The sequence below is a fragment of the Colias croceus genome, chromosome 14 (assembly GCF_905220415.1).
Source record: "Colias croceus chromosome 14, ilColCroc2.1".
NCBI lineage: Eukaryota > Metazoa > Arthropoda > Insecta > Lepidoptera > Pieridae > Colias > Colias croceus.
In genome coordinates, this window is record NC_059550.1 from 2,565,241 (window position 1) to 2,581,193 (window position 15,953).

General features: G+C 31.7%; 1 protein-coding gene across 1 annotated transcript; it reads right to left on the reverse strand.

Annotated features, from left to right (window-relative positions):
• Positions 1-2,423: 2,423 nt before the first annotated feature.
• On the reverse strand, positions 2,424-8,653 carry LOC123697236. The gene is made up of 3 exons (XM_045643676.1): positions 8,476-8,653; positions 4,746-4,866; positions 2,424-4,226 (listed from the first exon to the last, which is right to left on the reverse strand). The coding sequence occupies exons 1-3, from the start codon at positions 8,567-8,569 to the stop codon at positions 4,106-4,108; spliced, it is 336 nt and encodes a 111-aa protein (XP_045499632.1). The 5' UTR covers positions 8,570-8,653; the 3' UTR covers positions 2,424-4,105.
• Between the last annotated feature and the right edge of the window lie 7,300 nt (positions 8,654-15,953).

Consider the following 15,953-nt stretch of genomic DNA (forward strand, 5'->3'; position numbering starts at 1 on the left):
CCTATCAATCCGTTTTCCGATACCAAGATTGATCCTACTTTAAGTGCTTTGACTATTTCTAACGGAGACTCGGCGGTGTCCAGGATTTGATTACACAAACACTTTAATACTAGGTACTTACTTATGGTTGTGCCGGAATTGCTATATATTTTTTATTTATTTTCGTTAAACTCAATGTTATTCGTATTTATACTTGTTACTACAGAAATGTGAGCCATCAATGAATTTCCTAAATTCAATGAGTATGCAGTTTTCTATAATAAAAGTAACCGACATACTTAGTTTACTTCATATTTCAAATTTTATAATGGGGCCAAATGACAAATTTCCTATTAAACATTATATATCCATCAATCGGTTGAAAACCCACGGAAACGAAAACCAAACAACCAGTCTACTTCTTTGTTTTTGGAAACGTCGTTTAAACACACTCTATGTTCCAAGCATGTGCATTTACTCCACAAATACCTGATCTATAACCACTACCTCCATAATAAACAATCCAATAAAAACGGCAATCCTGACCAAAGCTGGCTATTTACAAAATGCGCACTCGGAGCGTGATATACCAACCATTTGCGAATGCAACTGCAACAAAATAAAGTCGACGCATATAAATTTACATCAACTGAAACTCCGTACATACCTTTTATCTCAAAAGGATGAATGTTACTTTGTCTTTTCACACTACGTTCATACTACGTTCTTTGACATATCAATTTTTTATTGTGTTATGCTCTGTACAATGTTAAGTGAAATAGAAAACGTTATTAAATTGCTGATAGCGATCGAATTGAATTTTTTGAGAGAACTGGCGTTTCTTAATAGAACTAGCTTACCGCCCGCCGCTTCGCCCGCTTTTAAATCGACACACATAAATCAAAATAAATTATTATTTTTCCCTAAATATATAGAAACAGATGTTGTATTGACAAGTTATGTATTATTTCGCTTTTAAGTAAATATTATACATGTAATTTTCCTTATTACTTAAGTTTAATTTACCTTTACCGTGCTGCAAGCAAACGTGCATTCTCTGAGATCCGCTTAAATTCAGTTCCATGTAATTTTCGGTACATACTGCTTTCGCTAGCTATGTGCCTTGTATGAAACTTCTAAGCTCAAACTAACTAACCTTTGTACTTTCTTAAGATTACATAACTTGATTGTTACACATATCCTTCTGGCTGAAATGGTGGCTTAAGTCTTTACCAACTACACCGAAATTGTTTACCGAATTTGTTTTTATTGCGTACATACATATTTTTGTTTATCGTATGGTTTTTTATCATTTTATTTTTATGTAAATTAAATCTTCTACTTCCATAAAATATGGCTTTCTACACCCACAAATACTGCTCATGCGAACTTTGACAATCTCACACGCCTGCCTGGTTTATAGATGTCATACTTATAGGCCAGCATACAAAATTACTTTCATTTAGTTAGTTACTATCATTAAGGAGACCTGACAGCATTGGCCTGTGCCATAAATATGGGCAATTGACCTAGATATTTTTTTAAATCATCGATGCGCTTGCCCAACGCAAGGCATTTGATAAGTCATGTAGTAAGGAGAAAAAGACTTTACAAAGTCATTTTTAATAACTTCTAAATGTCTCGTATAGATAAGTAACATTAATAACTACATATTTGTATATTTTGCGGATTGACTTTAAAGAAAATCGATCAGTGAAACAGTTGTATGAATCTGCCCTATACACGGAATTTCACTTCACTTTAAAATACCTCTAAGAATTAATCAAAACAAAAAGACATTACTCGTTATAACATTAATTATGTAGTCATACAATGTCGTATACGAATCATCCTTCCTTCCTTCAATGTCGTTCAGATAAGTCCATTGAGGTCAGTTCCATATATGCAGTTATGCTGATAAGAATTATCATTATTTTCCATTAAACATAATATGTGAAGAAATGGAGAGAAGGTAAAAGTCATAGGAAAATTTCGCGTGTTTATTGCAGATTGTAATAAAATGCGAGTTACTTGATTTCTTGAGAACAAAAGTCGTCAATCATCAATGTAAAACTACATAATATGAACTTCAGGGATAGCTTTATGATTATCTATACAAAGTAATCTTCAAAGCAAATATGTCTGTCTCAAATACCTAATTTATTTGATTATGATTCAACTAGATTTCCGCCCGCGGCTTCGCCCGCGTTTGCAAAGGAAAACCCGCATAGTTCCCGTTCCCGTGGGATTTCCGGGATAAAAACTATCCTATGTGTTAATCCAAGTTACCCTCTATATGTGTGCTAAATTTCATTGTAATCGGTTCAGTAGTTTTTACGTGAAAGAGTAACAAACATCCATACATCCATACAAACTTTCGCATTTATAATATTAGTAGGATTCATCCATTGTGTAAAACATTGTTTGAAATCAAAACACATAGCTTAACGTAAACAAATTACTTTATTGCATTTTTAAAACCTTACAATTTCTATTTTAGTCTTTTATACTAAAGTTACAAATAAAATCACTTAAACATTAAGTTACAAAACATTTCAATCGTCCTTTAACATCGTAGAAACCAAATTGACAATCAATACGATGTCTTAAGTAGATTAAAATAAAGAACAATTTACAATAACTTATTCATTTAAATAAATAATAACAATTTGGTGGCAAGATAGCTTCTAGAGCGAGATAATCAAAATCATCACAAACTCTTAAAAAAAAGGAACTCTTAACAAAAAGTCTTTGAGCACCCACTGTATCACACATACTAAAAACTTAAAATACTTCTTTTTTCACAAATACACTTAAACAAGCAACGTTAAATAACTATTTTCTATTTCTAATAAGTGATCCGCTAATTACAAATTAAAAAAAATGTGTGCGTGTACTAGTGTACACACGTAAGAAGTGAAACTTATTTATGACCTTATTTTTCAAAAAATAATTTACTATATGCAACTTTACAGAAATACGTCGAATCACGCGTGGTAGGAATAAGAAAAGGATGGCGCGTTACGGAAAAATGTGACGCGTAACGAAAAAATGTTCCAATATTTTTTTTTTACAACCCCGATAAAGAAGTTTCACTTCAATATGCTTTTTAAGGCTATTTTACAAATTGTAACATAATATTTATTTATTTGCAGATGTAACATACCATCTTATTACTCTGTGCTATGTTGTAACAATACTACATAATATATTATTGGTCCGTGTATTAGTAATCTCTATATTTTATAGAGAAGAATTTAAATGAAGCATTAAACACATCTCTCCAGTCTCCAATTAATTATGATCAAGATTACAATCATAATATTTTTATCAAAATTCCATTCAAGTGTGATGTTATCAAGGAATTCAAACTTTTAAATATAAAACAATCTTTAAAATATATTTTTTTCCGATTATTCAATTCTTTTTCCAGCAACTAACACTCAGTTTCTATTTTTATTTTTTTTGTTTATTTATACTGTTTTTCATAAACTTATAATACTCGTAACTTCAACAGGAAAAAAACAATAATATTATTCTCAAATATAAACATTCTAACTTTTACCAAGTGGTGCTTCATAATTTACATTCGTTATTTAAATAAAATCTTAAAATGGCACCAGTTAAAATAAGCCCAGACAAAATATTCTGGGACATTTCCATAAAATTGTTGTAAAAAAGCTTCACCACTTTAAAATGACAAACTTTACAATTTTTTGTCCGTCTAGGATTAACCTCATACTCCACTGTTTTAAATAGTTTTAACCAAGTTTTAACCAATACGTGAGCGACATTTGACGTTGCCATGGTAACCATGCAACCCGTACCGCATAATTCACCTCCTCACAAAAGACCCAAACTTCTTTCTGTGGTTGTTTTAATGCCGGTTACTCTAATTTCAACGTCACATCTGATGTCTGGCATTTGCCGTTGCCATGGTAACCGTTGCAAACCTCCTACGCCGAAGTGATACGGTCTTATTTTTGGTGTTGGTCCACTAAATTCAGTTTTTGCCTAGATAACATCTAATGTCTGGCATTTGACGTTGCCACGGTAACCATTGCTTCTCGTCCCTCCTATTCCAAAGACACACAAACTTCTTCTGTGTGTTTTTTGGCTCTGGTTATTAAATAAGGTTATTGTCTACATCACATTTGATATCTGGACAGCAGCTTGGGTAGCTCCTGCTCAGGTCAACGTCTGTGACATAACAGTTTGGTACCTCGGGTGACAATACAACGCCACACCTGAAAAAAACATTTAACTTAATATATGGTGCAGAAAGATTAAAGAAAAATCCTTGTGTGTTTTTTTTTTTCAAATACAAAATGATCAATTTAATGTGTCTGCAGATGAGCTAGCGCGCAAGAGCAACTTTAGTCTCCGCAACTATTTTGTCTCTCCCATCAACTCTATGAGCTAGTAAGGAAGTGCGCGCACGTAGCGACGCAAATTCCTATAGAATTGATGGGAGAGACAAAGAGACAAAATAGTTGGGGAGACCAAAGTTTCTCCTGCGCGCTAGCTCTTAAAAAATAGATATCTATTGGCAAGGCAAGTCCAAGGCAACAAAATCAGTGGTTTTATTTTATAGAATTTGTATTGTACCAGTTACAACAAATCAAAATAAGATTTGAAAAGAGAATCAGTAGAGTTACTTGTCAGCTTTTTTCTATTGAGAACCAGTAGGTACCTAATAACTTTATCTATGAATCATGAAATTAATAAATATTTGAGTTAGTGTTTTATTTAAATGAAATACTTACGAAGCATAATGGATCAAGTGTTTTCCGCATTCTATTCTATAACAAACTCCGACTGGGGAAACGTAAGATCCGAAAGGTATGACGTCACCAACTTCTTTCACATAGCAACCTTCTTTGTGGGCTGAAAATAAAGAAAATTTTTGTTAAAAAATGTATGAAAAAAATACGAAACATTCGCGTTCTTAAAATACCTATATAATTTAAGGAAGTTAATAAAATATTTAAAAATATTGATTGCTAACCAATTAAATTAATTAATGGCTTTTCAATCAATAGTTATATTTAAATAATCCTAAATAATAATGCATAATATTCTTGAGCGGATTAAAAACATTATCAAATCGTATGAATATCAATAACTTAATTAGCATATTATTTTTCCATGAACTAGGTATCATATAATAGTGATAATTATAAGTATATTAGGTATGCACTACATATTTTAAAAACAAAGTATCCATTAAAACGTAAAAAAATAATATTCATTTTTATAAGTGGCGATTATTCATAATGTAAATAAATCCGTAGTGACGCCAAAACCAACGACCGGTATTGTTTATACATAATATAAAAAACAACCTTGTTTATATTAAAGCGGAACAGACAATCCATAGATGCCAAAATAAACAAGTGAACACAGCAAAAAGTTCATCTATCAGTCGAAACCTCAATAGTAACTCGAAGGATGTTTACAAATGAGGACCATGACCTCAGCCGGCTTATTCGTGCTGAGAATGTATGCATGCATAAAGGTACGTTTTTCGGTTTCGTGATGAAAGATACACGCTAACTTCAATGGAAATACGGGGGTTTTGTTTTCATTTGAAAAAATATTTTCCGAGGAAGATTCTGAATGAAAGCTTCAAGTTAAAAATACACATTGTCATCAAAACACGGTGGTAAATCCGCAAACATAACTTTCAGCGTTAATGTACTGTGTATGTTCGTTCAATACATAACATGTCATTGAGTGCTTCTTGCCGTTATTAAACAAATAAAAATATGTAGATTTTATTTTAAAAATAGAAACTTTCTAGAATTAAAATGTGTCTGTTAAATTAGCATCTTGTTTATGGAGATAGGACCTCGAGGTTGACAATTAGAAAAAAAAAACAAAGATCCGTCACGATAAAGAATTGGCGCCAAACCAAAGACTAGACGTCGCGCATCGTTACGATTTTTACATAATCCGTCCTATTAATATGCAAATGTGTTTTTTATTCGTTTAACAAGACAATCGCGCGGAAAAAAGATCTGGATCGATGTTTTAAATCACGTTGGCGCCGTTCTGTCGCCATTCATTTTACTTTTAACGTGTAATTGACTCGCAAAATGGCGTCTCTGCGTCGCTTGCCATCCTTGTCAATGAGTGATGAATTTTCCGACGATGTTAATGATTAATTCATTAATTTTTTCACATCGCTTCGTAACTATTAGTGTTTTTAATTCCGTAATATTATATCGTTTTGTTGAATAACAAATTAATTATATTCAGAATGTTATTTTTGTAAAAATGTTTAGTGCGCGTTTCTTGTTTGTTTTATAACAGTTCGATAAAAACAAAAGCACTGACTGTGTTCATAAATAATTATTAATACTTAAACATAATTATGTTTAAGTATGTCATTAACAAAATGCTTGGTGCTCTTATTTCTAAAACTCTGAAAACATTATTTATATTATTCTAGCTGCTCCACGCGGTTTTACTCCTGAGGCTCCATATAAATATAGCCTTCCTCTATAAATGAGCTATCTAACACCGAAATAATTTTTCAAATCGGACCAGTAGTTCCCGAGATTAGCGCGATCAAACAAACAAACTCTTCAGCTTTATAATATTAGTATAGATTTAAGACACGAAAGTAGAGCTTACAATAAAGAGTACGTACTCTATGTAAAGAGAATAAAAATAAATACAATGTACACATTAAACAATAATCGATCGAGCCTGATGACACAAAAATACCAAAGCTGTTGAATTACATTGCCAACATATAATTACAAGCAAGTTTAAATGAACACTTATTACATTTAACACGATCTCGACGAAGTAACCTTCCTAATAATCATGATGAATACATACTACACACACTTGGCCTTTCAAGTGATTATCGAAATGACAGATAACCCTAAAGTTCATGATCGCATGATCTCAACATCGATCGACAAAGCTGACAATATCTTATTAAATTATTTAGAACAAGGATAAATGAGCATGAAAAGAGAATGAAAAAGTTCCAAAATCTAAGAAAATTAGTCCGCTTTTTATGTTGTAACGAGCTCGTAAAAAATAAATACTTAGCAACTATAAATCGTAACTCTATTCTACTCAGAAATTGTTTCTAAATAGAATAACTTAGAAACAAGTCTATTTCTATATGTGTAATTAACTAATTAACAAGATCGGTCAGGCAGTTTTAAGATACATAATCCATTCTAAAGTACTCGATTAATTTAAATTTTTTCATAATCATCCGAAATATGTGGCTTATCACTATTATGTAAACTTTAAAGTGTAATCCACAGACGTATTAAAAACTTTAATCATACGTAATTTTTCGAAATTAGGTCTCTACATAAAAATTCTTAAAATATTGAGTACAACAGTTTAATTAATTAATAAATATTATTAATAATACTTACTTTAATTAATTATTATTGAAGCTTTAATACTTATTACATAAAATCCTTTATATTGTCCAAAATGTGAAGTAAAAAGCAACGAAAACTATGGAAGTAGGTACCTTTTATTAAAAATTACGTTGATTTTCAAAGAGGATCACTTTACATATTGAAATATAGTTTAAAAGAGGCTTTGTATTACGTAAATTACTACCAAAATATATAACAGACAACGTTCAGCGGAAAAGCTCTTCGTAAAAAGTCGCATATTACTTTAATTAATAGCTAGATTTATTTTTTTGTGTTACACGATATTAAAACCTAAGTGTACTGTATAACATGTCACACAGTTTAATCGTTTAATAGAAATACAAATTGTTTTATAAACTTATATCGCAATTACTATTTCAGTTTATTGAAGTGAAGTAGAGGTCTACCTCATGTGTCAACACATCCATACTAATACTAATATACTAATAATATTATAAATGCGAAAGTAACTCTGTCTATCTGTCTGTTACTCAATCACGCCTTAACTACTGAACCAATTTGCATTAAATTTGGTATAGAGATATTTTGATACCCGAGAAAGGATATAGGCTACTTTTTACCGGGACATAGGATAGGTTTTATCCGGGAAATCCCACGGGAACGGGAACTATGCGGGTTTTTCTTTGACTGCGCGGGCGAAGCCGAGAGTGGAAAGCTAGTTTATAATAAATCAATACAGAGAAATGTAAGAGTATATCCGCGAAATGATCCAAAGTATTCCACAGAAACACAAACAAATACTTAATCAAAAATTAATAATAAAGTGCACTAAGAGCTTTACTAACACATTTTTCCTCAAACAGCTAACAGCATTCAGAAGCAATAGCGAACAGCATTTGAATTCCATCATAAGTTTAATCTATCACAAAAATGTATGGAATTTATGGAATGTAGCCCTCAAATTGTAGCAAATATAAAATAACGGTATATACGGATGTTTACATTGAAACATTCGATAAAGACCAATATACATAAACGGACCTCATTGATTCTTCCGTCAGGTGCTCATGAACTATATTTAAGTAAAATGATTGACTGTAATGAGGTAAGTACTCACCAAGATGTTCAGGTTTCGGCGGTAGCTTGCCCCGCCACGTGGCTCCGCTCGCCACAGCCACTAACAACGCAAGGCACACAATCCTCGACACCATTTTAATTTTTAGCAGATACAGCCGTGTCAAGGCTTCGTCCGTTAAGATATATCAAGAGAGACTGACCATTTGCGTATCTTACACATGTTTTTATGCTCAACCGGCGGGTCACATACTTTCGACTACGACCAAAATACAATATACGTCGCCGATAAAATACCAAAGGCGATATGGAAAATATATTGTTTATTAATCCGTTTACGCGGATAATACTTTAATGAACTTTGTTGTTAAATTACTCGAGATTTTCTTATTGAGGTTGAAGTAATTAATTCTGCGTACGCGAGCGATTATCGCAGCCAAGTACGATGTTGTATTAAATTTCAATTTTCGTATATTGTATTTAATTAAAAATCTTTTCATCATTTTTTATTAATTACTTTAATAGGTGTTTTATAGCTTATTCACCTCACGTGGATCTTTTTATAACCTGAACAATTAATTCTATAACGATACAATTTAGAAGATATAAAGCATAATGTATTCCACTTCATTGTTCATATTCAAATTTGAAGGAAGTCATTTAATTTTTATCCTTCCATATTTGCGAACCTTGAATATTAAATTTGTTGGGCTGTAAATCTATTATATTCTATATTATCTAATATATTGTTACTACGCGAAACAAATTGATAAAACACTAACGTTTGAAGTGGTAAATCTAGTTCATAAGACGCAGTTTTGAAGAAAGCGTCGCACAGTGTGTAAATGGCCTTATGAAGGTCACGACGCTGTAAGGAATTTGAGGGAAATACGGGTGATTCATCATTCCGATGTAAACAAACGTCATTTTTATTATTACCAGTTCTTAGATCCGTTTACGTCCTTAGAAACTGTCTTTGAATAACTACGTAACGTTTGGTCAGGAAGTTATTCTGAAATAATTATTACGTAAATGTATTCGAGTCGTCATTTGTTTTGGGCTTTACTTTGGCTTACTAACTTATGAGTTATGACTCCACGCATCGTGGTAATTCGTCGTCACATTCAATATAAATAATATGCATAAAACCCTGTACATTAATAATAGTTTATTTTCATATTATTATATCGCCACATAATTCTTAAAATTATACGTGACTAATGACCTGTTAGAAATTTTAATTTGTAAGAATAGCTCGTTAGGAAATAAATGTGCACAACGAATTAATTTTAAAACGATGCTAAAATAGTTAACTGCTATGGAGAACATGGTAATTTCTCTAATTACCGTCAAAATAATCGATTAGCAACGATGCAAAACTTAATTAAACTCTTCTAACATTTTAACTTCAACAATAAAATCGTTAATAAAGTAAGATTAGAATTTTCTAGAATGTTAATGTGTAATGATAATTATCCATCTATATTTTTTTCTGTTTGTTGTGACACAAATCACCAAGTAATTGATTTTAATCAGTTTTAGCTGAAAGTATGTGTTTAGTATGTGACTAACTTAGAATGCTCTCAAAAATATTTTTCTTCTTGTTTCAGTTTTCCAACATCTTTCATGAGTTGTCCAATCCTGTGTGTCGCAGGCAGCGTGATGTGCATCCAAAATAATAAATTCTTATATTATGTAAATATACATACATAATTATTCTACATTTAATAAATGGAACTACCGCTGTCTATAATGTAGAGATGCTAAAGTAGTAGAGGTGTTGAATTACTTTACAAGGTAATTAGTATTGCTGTTCTGACAATAGAAAATATAAAAAACAAAACACTTTCACTTGTGTAATAATGTCCTATAATATTTATTTATTTTATTTATTTATTGTAAACTAGCGGTCCGCCCCGGCTTCGCCCGTGGTACATATTAACGTTTTCTCTACATAAGAACCATCCTCGTACTTCAAAGAATATAATAAAAAAAGAATAATCGAAATCGGTTCAGCCGTTCTCGAGTTATGCGCTTACCAACACATTTTGGGATTCATTTTTATATTATAAGATATAAGCTATATTGTTAATTTTTTAATATATTATGTAGATTAAGACAAGTTAGAAAAATGTATGCATTTTGCATGATATATGTTTTATAATAAAAAGAAAGTTGTTCTATTGAGCTGACATTGTAAATTATAGAACTGTCTTTGTCTGAATTTTAAAATTAATATTAATGTCCACGATTAGTTATATAATAGAGTAGGCGTTGAATCTTTAACTTAGTAATATTTGAGTTAGTTTAGTGATATTAAAATTGGAAATATTAAATACTAGGTTCCGCCCGCGACTCCGTCCGCGCGGATGTCGGTCTTCGCGTGGATGGTTATTTCTCCATTTTGAGTACCTCTGTCAATAACATCTTATAAATATCTATTGGACCCAATTCCCAAATACGGCTAGGCCTATAATAATACGCAACGTGTGTTCGCGGTTCTACGGAACAACGTCTATGGATAAAACTGAAAAATTAAGATTAATTTTTTTCTACGTATTTTTCCAGGATAAAAAGTATCCTATTTTACGCCCAGGATAATAAGGTATTATACCAAGTTTCATCGAAATCGAACCGCTAGTTTTCACGTGATGCCTTCACATACAGACAGACAGACAGACAAAAATTTTTTTAATCACATATTTGGGTTTGGTATCGATCCAGTAACACCCCCTGCTATTTATTTTTACAATATTTTCAATGTACAGAATTTACCCTTCTACAGATTTATTATATGTATAGATTTATAATTGCCTACGCATTTTATTAACATGATAACTAAAGTAAATTTGAACTAGAGTGCTATCACTGTTAAGACCAATTTGACAGTCAATTGACAAGTGGGTAGTGACCCCGTCTGACCCTAGGCACAGAATACATAATAGTAGCTAAACGCTACAGAACGGACACTCTCCGCCTCCCGCCAAAATTAAACACTTACCTCACCCCGAACGATCAGACATAAAATGGTCCATATTTTTCTACAGGGACGATACGCAACGAAGATTGACAACATTAATCAAATTGACTTAAAGTAATTTTATTATTTTGGATTTGTGATTATCGTTTTTCGTAGAAAATGGTTAGATATTGTGCTGTTTACGGATGTATTTCATAAGAAAAACGCGAATTTTCTTTACGCTAGTCAAAAATGTGCCAACCATAAAGCGTTAACACACACATTTGCAGTCTCTACAGTGTGACTGTCAAAACGATAATTTTGTATGGAGTGTCCGGGGTGTGCCCTAGGTGTGTGGGTTCGATTCCTGGTGAATAACTTTGATAAGTATTGAATTATTATGACTTACTAAACCTTGTTACTAATTGATAAATAAATGTTTTATTTACTTTACTCGAGAAATATATCCATAATAATCCATGTGATATGGCTAAAACTTAAAAAATAAAATTTATGTTTAACTAGCTGCGCTCCGCGGTTTCACCCGCGTAGCTCCGCACCTGTTGGTCTTAGCGTGCCTTCCTCGATGAATGGGCTATCCAACACCGTAAGAATTTTTCAAATCGGACCAGTAGTTCCTGAGATTAGCGTTTTCAAACAAACAAACAAACTCTTCAGCTTTATAATATAAGTATGGATTGATAATTTTAGCTTTATCTTGAATGTGGAAATGTAACCAGTTAGCCGAACCTATTAATATGAATAAAAGTTATACACGACTGCAAGGTTAAATTAATTTTAGGTAAAATTTCCTACATTAGTCAGGAATATTCTCCTGAATTTCATTTATTTCTTTCAAACAGCAACGCAATATATAATAAAAATTTGCCAGTTATTAAAGTAACTACCATAGATTTCTATCTAGTATAAGCCTAGAACTTAAAAATTAAAATAAATAATATTAAGAGATTAGAGTATATGAGTAGAGTTTCGTTATTTCTCATTGATTCCCAGTGTTATTAAGTTTCACAAAAATAATTGTATTGTATATCCCAATAAAATGCATCAGTATCAAGAATTTTGGAATGTACGAGATGCAAATGAGCCTGCGTGGGGTTTGCTTTTTTATTTTGAATTTGACGCCGTTTCAAAAGATCCGGTTATTGTAATTGTACATCCTTGTTGAGTGTATTGAACCAGTGAAATGTAGTTCCTATTGTGGAACCTACTGAGTACTGACGGTGACGGTGCAAATCTATTTTAATATTATAACGCTGAAAAGTTTGTTTGTTTGAACGCGCTAATCTCAGGAACTACTGGTCAGATTTGAAAAATTCTTTCAGTGTTAGATAGCCCATTTATCGAGAAAGGCTATAGGCTATATATCATCACGCTAAAACCAACAGGAGCGGAGCAATGCCCATGAAGCCGCGGGGCACAGCTAGTTTTTAATATAGACACAAAGATATCAAAAAAGCTTGAAGATTTCAAGACAAGTATTTTGTATCATGTATGATGAATTAAAACAGACAGGTTTTGGTTTGATGTTAATCTTCCAAAGGTTCATTAATTGTATAATAATTAATCGAACATCTGTATCTATATATGTATAATGTATGTTCTTCGGTCCGAAATAATGTAATTTACAATAAGAAAATAAAATGTTATCTAACTTTATCTCATTAGCATGAATTATTTGTTTATATGTTTATTAAATAATCATATGCAGTATCACAAGTATTTGAGGAATTTTCCTCAAGTGGCGCCTAAGTTATAAGCAAAAAACTAAGAGCTATACAATAATAATCTTAATTTCGTTTGGGTCACGACCTCAAACGCTCGTTTTGTGGTATTCTACATATTTTCAACTTTCGTTTTTGCGCGGATCATCAGCAGGGTATTTCCCAGATTATCTTAATTCTTACATCGAATAATAAAATATTTGAATTAATAAATCTTATCTTTTGTTTTATGATAGAGAGATATAGGTATTTTGTAAAAGGCTGTTGAAGTAAATTTTATTACTGTCTTTAACTTACTGTGTATTATGAAGAAAAGCCCTTTTCTATACTTATATTATAAAGAAGAAACGTTTGTATGTATGTATGTATGTATGTATGTATGGTTTTCACGCATAAACTACTGGACCGATTTTGATGAAATTTGGCACAGACAATCTTTAGAAGCTGAGAAAGAACATAGGCTACCTTTTATTGCGAAATATGTACCACGGGCGAAGCCGGGGCGGACCGCTAGTTGTTCATATTATTATCGAACAGTTTTTGTATAAAAATAATCTGTAACAGAAAACTTGATACCATCTGGTCATGAATTTTCCTCGTATTTTTATGATTTTTCGCCTTTTAAGTAATCCTACTATTCTAGTTCATAAAAGTTTTGTCTCATCGTCCTTGAGTTGCACGTTTTGTTGCTAAGGTAACCATTTTATTAATTTAATTAATAAATCTATACATATAATAAATCTGTAGAAGGGTCAATTCTGTACATTGAAAATATTGAAAAAATAAACAGCAGGGGGTGTTACTGGATCGATACCAAACCCAAATATGTGATTAAAATTTTTTTTGTCTGTCTGTCCGTCTGTCTGTCTGTCTGTATGTGAAGGCATCACGTGAAAACTAACGGTTCAATTTCGCTGAAACTTGGTATGACTTACTATCCCTTATTATCCCGGGCATAAAATACGATACTTTTTATCCCGGAAAAATAGGACGAAAAAAAATAAATCTTAATTTTTCTTAATTTTTCCGTGCGGACGGAGTCGCGGGCGGAAGCTAATAACTAATATGTTAGCCTGTGACCTTTGACGCTCATAAAATTTCGATTCAAAACATTACATAAATATGACAAGCATCTACTATCACTATCTGAATTATTATTTATTTATTGTATTGTTAATTTATTTATGTCTTTTTCAAAAATAGTGATGCAGTTATATTTAAATGAAAGGAAAACACACCAAATATTTTCCGAGACCGGTTTGGTTTTTTTTTTCAAAATATCGTTTGTAAACATATACAAAATAAATTTATAAAAGCAGGAAACGTGTTTTGTTATATATTATGTTTATTACTATATTATTTACGCATTTTATATATATTATAACGTTTTATTTGTAATGAAGTTACGGAAACAGTAAAGCTTACAATTTATGAATAGAAACTTCTTCCGGCACGTATGTGAAAACTTGAATATAATATATACGTACATATTATGTATAATATAATTGAAAATAATTACAATAAATGAGCATATAATTTTCTCTATATAATAAAAATATTTTAAAAGAAAAACAATGAAAATAATTAACAGAGTTCAAAAAAAAGGAGAAGGTTCTAAATTCCTCGGAATCTTTTTTAATTTATTATCTATATTATTTTTTTATTACAGAAAATCGAAGCCAATGGAAAATCTAACACAAATGCAAAGCAATTTAAGCTGTGAGAACTTCTTTGAAGACGATATCACAAAAATTCAAATTAAGCAGCCCTCGGAGTCAAAGCCATTATAATGTCAAAGCTACTACGAAACGTAAACAAAATACCAATATAATAATAGCGAGGAATTCCAATTTTACATTGGAATTTAAATAAATCGTCTCAATCAATTTGGATATCCCATAAAGACATAAAACCGTGGCGCCTACATTCTTAGCATTGTCATAATATGATCGTAGGAGCCGACTGACCGTTTACATTTATTTGTTTTTTCCGCTTCTATAATTTACGTTATTAGCTATTTTAAACCGGCTATTCACCTACCTGCAGCAGGGGCAATATTGGAATTACACCCTTAATTGGGTCCTTAATAGTGATGTGTATAGACAAGCAGGGGCAATTTGGAGAACTCTGAAATTGCTCCGACCGCCGACCAACCGAGATTGTTCCAATATTGCCCCTGCGGCAGGTACATGAGTAGTCGGAATTATAATGTATTGGCAATTTATAAAACTTGCGTCTTTAATAATCCTTTCGTCGGTGAATTTATTAGTTTGTGACTTTATTATTTTTATGCCTATGTTTCTATTGACTATTGATCAGAAAATACCCAAATTATTATACTGTTATAAATTCGGACATAAAAACATTTTAGAGCACATCCGTTATGTTAAATCACAGAAAATACCTAATATCATGTTAGTAGCGTATAAGTAGGAAGAAACGGAAATTTTTGTCAAATATCCATAGACCGGTCATAGTTCTAAATTCCAGACACTTACTTTTAGAGAATAAAAAGAAAACCATTTCAGCATAATCCTCAAATCACAATATGTTTATTTGTGACTATTTAAACAACTTAAAATAAAATTACAAATTCATTATTATTTAATATTTTATAACTCCCAATATACTCGCAAAAGCATTTGTTTTTTCAAAAAATCAGCGGAGTCAAATCGTGAACTCTGGGAAATACCAAAGCCCACGCCGCGGCCCAATATCCGACTGTTTTTACCTACCAAATAATATGGAAAAACAATATTCGCCTTCCAAATAGAATATTCAACATGTGCTGTTTGATGAAGATTGGATTCAGGATATGAA